The sequence below is a fragment of the Anomaloglossus baeobatrachus genome, chromosome 4 (assembly GCF_048569485.1).
Source record: "Anomaloglossus baeobatrachus isolate aAnoBae1 chromosome 4, aAnoBae1.hap1, whole genome shotgun sequence".
In the NCBI taxonomy this organism is placed as follows: domain Eukaryota; kingdom Metazoa; phylum Chordata; class Amphibia; order Anura; family Aromobatidae; genus Anomaloglossus; species Anomaloglossus baeobatrachus.
In genome coordinates, this window is record NC_134356.1 from 78382619 (window position 1) to 78389871 (window position 7253).

The window sequence follows — 7253 nt, forward strand, 5'->3', positions numbered from 1 at the left end:
TTTAATTAATGTGTTGGATTCACAGCCACACAGCTCAATATCACTGTATAATGTCTTCTGTGCTCCTGCTTCTGTTTGTGTGCTACAAAGAAAGATCCATCTCTCTGCACAGTGTATGGGAGGTAATGTAGCAGCTAGTCCCTATGAAACTAGCTTAGAGACATTTGAATATTAGAGCTAGAGCCTACAGGGGCAATGGAACTGGTGAAAATGCAGGTTACAAGTCATATAATGGCCAAAAATAGTGGTATTAACTGAAACAACAGGTACTCTGTAATAGAATGCCTGGTTTCGCCTTAAGCAGTCAGCTACCAGCATTGAACTTCTCCTGATTCTGGAAATAAACGTGCCCCTATAGCTTGGATTAGAACATTCCTTATTATTTAACATTAATCTGTTACATAAAATTTTAAATTTAAAATCTGGAAGCACAGAGTGGTACGGTGTAGTCCGAATCAAGCTATAACCATTGCATTACAGGTCCATATAATACGCTGATGTTCGGTAAATCTCAGAACTTAATTGTGTCATTATTTCTTCTAGACATGAAGACGAAGATCTACTCTTCACTTATCCTCACTCTTCTCTTTGCTCAGAAGGTTCATGGAGACTGTCTATATGATAAGTACCTCAGACACTGCTCCTGTTCACTGCTTGAGTTGAACAACATTATGTCCATCCTTCCATGTGCCGCAGCCTCAAGTTTTGAATTTAATGGAGGGACATTCATCAACACTGAAGATTTTTCTCTAGTAAACATAGAAATGGTTTGGAGCTTAGGTATTTCCTTGACCAAGATCAGTTTTGTCAATGTTGTGTTGTCAGAAGACTTCTTGGCTGCTTTTATAAGAGTAATATTCCAGGTTCCTGTTGACCTTCTATCATTTGAGAACACAACCTTTGTCGGACAAGCTGTTGGATTTGATTTAACGGCATCGCCTCCTCTTATACAATCTCTACAGTTCATCAATGTTTCTTCAAACCCATTAATTGAGAAAGATTCTTCCTTCTATAGGTTTGGAAACTGGATGTCCATGTTGAAGAACCTAACTGTAAAGGAGTCACAATTAAGAGGAGTTTCTTGTGATGTCACGTTACATTTTCAGTCCTTGTCAACTTTAGATCTATCGGAAAACCTCCTCACAGATGACAGCGTCTCCTCCATACTTTGTAATGGTGCTTTTCCTAATCTACAAACGTTAAAACTAAGAAGCAACAATTTTAGTGATTATGAGACTTTGTGCCAAGCAGTAAGCAGGCGCAACCAACTGAAACACTTAGACTTGAGTCTCAATGACTTTGCCAAGACGTCAAATTCTTTATGTGAGTGGCAGCCATCTTTAAGTCATCTAAATCTCTCTAATACAGGTTTGGAACAAGTGGGCATCAATTTACCACCAAATTGCGAGGTGTTAGATCTAAGCCACAACAGAATTGAATTCTTCAATATTTCTCTGCCAAAACTGAGAGAGTTGTATTTGTCCTTCACTAGGCTTTTCACTCTTTCCTCAATGGGCCATATGCCTCTATTACAAATTCTAGCTGTGGATGGGAATCCAATAAAGATGCTAGAAGTGAGTCAGATACAAACATTCAAGAATTTGCGGAACTTTAAAGGTGATAACATTCCATATACCTGTTCTTGTTCTTTTGTAAAAGAAATGAAAGAAATGTCAATGTCTGACTTGATGGTTCAGGGGTGGCCGGATGGTTATATATGTGATATTCCTGAAACGCTTAAGGGTAAGCTGGTCAACGATGTCAAGCACTCACTGTTTGACTGCCACACGCAGCTCCTTACTGTTATTATATGTATTGTAATATTAATATTGTGTGTTTCTGTTGTAATTTGCTTTGTTAAAATATGCCGTAGTAACAAAACAAGATCTCAGTGCATGGATGCAGGAAATTCAAATAACCTATAACTGGAAATACATGTGTCAGGATTTATTAATTGGCCAGTGTTCATTAGCGTATTCTCATATTAGACTTTAGTCCTGCCTGGTGCAGCAGCGACTGTGAATGGAGAGGTGGCTCCATATTCATCCACCTATCATAGCAATGAACAGGGGCACCATCAGGGCATGACAACCATGACTGGTGTATGGGGCCCAGTGAAGAAGTGGGCCCGGCCAGGGCCTGGGGTAATTACTTAGCTTTATTAAGCCCCAGCTGGGCCAGGCCTCCCTCTTCTTTGGGCCCTAGTCACATCCGCAGCAGATGAGCCTGGCCATGTCACTTCGGCCACTATACATGGTTAATTTGCATGTTAAGAGGCGGAGCATGCAAATTAGTCATATGCTAGAGGCATGGTCATTTGAACAGAGCAGGGTACTGGCACATCATCCCGCAGCTCAGCGTGCAGCAGCGTCATGAGGTCATTACTTTGCATGGAATATAGTTAAGTTGGTGTACAGGACCAACATCTATCAAACATTTACAGAATATGCTGCAGATATGCCATACGAGTCTAAGATGAAAATGTCCATTCATTTATCAACATTTGATTAGTCAGGAATATAAATGTGTGAATCTATTTGATATGAATCAAATTTGTGTTGAATTTTTGATTTCTGCGAATTTGAACAATTTGATATTCATTCCATGTAAGTCACCCAAAAAATGTCCATCCCCATTTCACACATTGTAGAAGATTGCATCAGCTACAGAATGCTCACCTGATCTCAGGTGCAACTGTGCAGGCTTACCCATAATAATTGCACTTATCACATCATATGTTCAGGAAGGATCAGAGACTGTATAAAAGCAGAGTCAGGGAACGCAGCAGCCATTGTTTGGGTGTTCAGAGTTAGGGAACACAGCAGCCATTGTTTGGGTGATGGATTGTGAAAGGAAATCAGCGCTCACAGCTCAGCAACAGAAATGGGAAGAGAAACCCCTAAAATATTGGACAATTACTCGACATTAATGTGTTGTAGATTCACAATACTTAAGGAGATGAGTGTATTTGTCTGCAAATAATACAGAGATTAAGTTGATGGGGGCAAAGAAAGAGATGGAGAAGTGCCAATCTCAGTGTAATCACCAGTGATATAGTACTGATGGCATTTGTCCTGCCATGTTCACATTTCTCTTTTTTTTTCTTCTTAATTTTGAATGCACTAGAAAACAGCAAGCCAGTACAATATTTTTATGTGAAATCTGTGTCAGTCAGAGAAGGTGTCCTTGGTTATCACTGTACTGAGTTCTTGCATTTCTAACGCAAACCTTTTTGTGAAGGTGAAAATTGATGTGTTGCTAATAAGCCATGTGTGTGTCCAGTAGTTTGTGTGTAAACTCAACTCCCACTTGACCACACTCAACACAATTAATACAGTACCACTTGGATTAAGCTGCAAAATGAGAGCATGCATTGAGCCATGATGGAAGATACATAACCGCCATTATTACTTGAAGACATACATCTCTGTTTCACTAGAATTGTTAAGTTTGTGGGCATGAACATATTCCAAAAATATGGGCCTTTTTATTTATTGAGTTCAATATGCTAATTTGTATGGTCTTTACTAAGGAGTAAGGGTATGTGCGCACGTTGCTTTTTACCTGCTTTTTACCTGCTTTTTTGCTGCTTTTTCTTCTGCGCTGTTTAATGCCAAAATGGATGTGTTCTTCTATTCAAGCAAAGTCTATGGGAATTTGGGTTTCTTGTTCACACTATTGTTGTTCAAAATGCTGCCTTTTTGTGGCAGAACTTTGGTCAAAAACTCAGCTTTGCAGTGCAAAACCCAAATGGCAAAAACAATTGACATGTTGCTTCTTTGAAAAGCTGAGTTTTTGACCAAAGTTCTGCCACAAAAAGGCAGCATTTTGAACAACATAGTGTGAACAAGAAACCCAAATTCCCATAGACTTTGCTTGAATAGAAGAACACATCCATTTTGGCATTAAACAGCGCAGAAGAAAAAGCAGCAAAAAAGCAGGTAAAAAGCAGGTAAAAAGCAACGTGCGCACATACCCTAAGGCATCAATCACAGGATTTTATGAGGGCGTAGCTTCAAGATGCTCTGCACTTTTCCAGAGTGAGAATTGCGCCCTTGGAAAATAAAATAAAAAGGCCCATGTGTTTAGAAAAACAAAAATAAACCCTGAAAACTCAGGGAACCAGAAAGAGTAAAATAAGAGCAAAAACTGTTAATTAAAGAGGGTCTGTTGTCAGAGGAAAATTGTTTAGAGTCTGTGATGAATTTTTCAGATTAAGCTTACTGTTAGAGAATCTGTCATCACAGCATTCAGATTTACATGAGGGGGGTTGGCAGAGGTGGTAGAGTGGGGTCACAGGATTCAGGAGCGGTGGTGGAGTAGGGTAATGCTGCGGGTGGTGAGACAGGTGACCTGGATGCTCGCTGCAGGCACTGTGAGGGAGGTGGAGCATCCAGAAACTGTCGACAGTGCGGGCTTCAAAGAAATGGCGCCTGAAGTCAGCACGTGCGCAGATGGAGCTCTCTGCTTAATGACAAGCCGAGAGCTCATCTGCGCACTCGCCATTTTCCTTAAGTCCGCTGCAGGGAGAGCAATGGGTGGAGGCAGCGCATGCACAGATGAGATCTTGAGCCGTGAGCTCCATCTGTGCATGCGCCGACTCTGGGCGCCAGTATTTGAATTCTGCATCGCCGACAATTTCAGAATGGCGGCCCCTGCAGCACAGCGCTCGCAGCATTTCCCCTGCCTCCTGTGACCCCTCTCCATCACCCCCTGGTAAGCTACACTCAGATTATAAAATGCACCCCCCATTTTCTTCCCAAATTTTTGGGAGGAAAATTGTGTTTTATAATCCGCAAAATATGGTACTTGTTCAAGGTACTGTATAAATGGTTCGGAATGCGGATTAATGTTCCTGACTGGTTCAATTTAAGGCTAGGTTCACACTTGCGTTGGACGGCTTCCGTAGCATTGCGTTGTGTTACGGATGCAACGGATGCGTTGCATATAGTGGCACAACGGATGCTACGGATCGTACAAAACAACGGAAAGCTTTTTTTTTATTTATTTTTTTGTCTTCTTTACAGTTTTACCGGCAGCAGACTATTGTGAACGATCAGCTGATCGCTCTCAATAGCCGGCGGCCGGTCGCTCAGCTGAGCGCTGTCACTTGCCGGCGCCCGGGCATGCTGGCGGGCGGGCGCTCAGCTGAGCACTGTCACTTGCCGGCAGCCGGGCATGCTGGCGGGCGGGCGCTCAGCTGAGCGCTCTCACTTGCCAGCGGCCGGGCATGCCACTGGGCGGGCGCTCAGCTGAGCGCTGTCACTTGCCGGCGGGCGGTTATGCCGGCGGGCGCTCAGCTGAGCACTGTCACTTGCCGGCGGGCGGACGATCAGCTAGACAAAATAAAGTTTGTGATTTAAAAAAAAAAGAAAAAAAAAAAAAAGAGCATGCGCAGTGAAATCCTGAGGATTCCGCTGCTTAAAACAACGTTACATGCTGCGTTCCTCCCGCTGGGCGGAAGCAGCGGAGCGTCGCCCAGCGGAAGCAACGCAGGTCCTTTTAGCACAATCCAACAACCATACAAGTCTATGGGAAACAGCGGAATCCGTTAACGGCTGTTTTCCAAAAGGGCGGATTGTAACGGAAGGAAAACAACGCAAGTGTGAAAGTACCCTTAAACTGCAAAGTGTTTAATTTGAATTAATTAGAGCTTTTCTAAAAGTAATAAAATTTGGTCACAAAAGTTACCCAACATAGCGGTTATATCTGAGACAGGTTTATATATGGCTGTATATATGCTGGTTTAGCCTAAAAGTCCCGCTCATATTAACATTCATACGTTATGATAAAATGTTCCCGCTTGGCAGAATGTCATAAACAATGGAGGCATCCTCTCTTGTCCCATTATTCGCAACAAATTTTTAGAATTTATTTTTTATTTAATTTGTTTTTGTATTACCAGAGAAATCATTTACTATGTAAATATCATAATTTATTAAAACAAATGATAAGGTCCCTTTGAATAAACATCTGCATATTGTCCCTTGTTTTTTAATTTTTATTTCATGTGTGTGCATATTCTTCACATTTTACCCGCTGGATAGCAATTATTTGCCAATCAATTGTTTTTGCCATTTGGGTTTTGCACTGCAAAGCTGAGTTTTTGACCAAATTTCTGCAACAAAAAGGCTGCAGTGTGAACTGCATAGTGCGGACAAGAAACCCAAATTCCCATAGACTTTGCTTGAAAAGCAGAACGCAACCATTTTGGTATTAAACGCTGCAGTTGAAAAAGCAGCAAAAAAGCAGGTAAAAAGCAACGTGCGGACATAGCCTACATCAGTGTACGAATGGTGTTCACGATACCTGAAAATATGTTGCCCTCCCCGATGTCTTTACGCAGTCCCTCCTAAAACGTGGAACGACTGGGAAACTGCTGGCAGCTGACATATATCAAGTCCTGATTGTGCACAAACTAAAGATTACCTTTTACTGCGTGTGTGGGGTACTGTCCTAATGGGTAAGCTATGAGCTTTCTTTGCTCTTAAACCTTCCTCTACGACTATTGGTCTGATTGTTTTTGTATTTGGGAGCACTTTGAATTTTACCATCTGGGACCCTCTACTAGCCCTTGTGCCTGCTGATTTGGCCCTTTTATTGTCTATGGATGGGGGTATTATCCTCGTGGGTTAAATAATTAAAAAATTGGTTTGTACATTAACCCTTTCTTTACTGGGATATAGCTACGATTACTTATTTGGGAGGATTACTTAGCTCTTACCTCTTAGGACCCTCTACTAGCCATAGACACTGCTGGAACTGGATGCATTAACTTGTAATACCGGATATGCTGTTTTAATGATTTTTTTTTTTTTATGTAAATTTGTATGTGACCATTAATATTTTTTGTAGTTTATTATGAGGCAAAAACCTCCTCCTTTTTTGTTTTCTTTTGAACAATATTTGCTACATAAAAGGTATTTAATAAAAAAAATCCGCAGAACAAGTGGTACCCAACGCAATTTGATTAAAACTAATTTTTATTGAAAAATAACCATCATTAACAATATTAAAAGGTATTGAGTAAAATTTGAAATATTTAAAAAGGTACTTTATTTAGTTTATTTTTGTTTTTATTTATCCCATTTCTTGGAGTACGTTTAAAGGCAATCTGTCACCAATTTGACCTTTTTAGACCCGCAACACACATCCGTGTAATTTGTACGTGTGCGGTACGTATTTGTACGTACCGGAGACACGTACACACGGAGACCCATGTTGTTCTATGGTAGATGGCACACACACGTAAA

At 41.1% G+C, this 7253-nt stretch overlaps 1 protein-coding gene across 1 annotated transcript in view; it reads left to right on the plus strand.

Moving 5' to 3' along the window:
• Nucleotides 1-3595, plus strand: part of CD14 (CD14 molecule) — a 38305-nt gene extending 34710 nt beyond the window's left edge. The window contains exon 2 of the mRNA XM_075342253.1: nucleotides 544-3595. Coding sequence (XP_075198368.1) covers nucleotides 546-1925 — 1380 coding nt within the window. The 5' untranslated portion in view covers nucleotides 544-545 and the 3' untranslated portion in view covers nucleotides 1926-3595. The remainder of the gene's footprint in view (nucleotides 1-543) is intronic.
• The last annotated feature ends 3658 nt before the right edge of the window (nucleotides 3596-7253 follow it).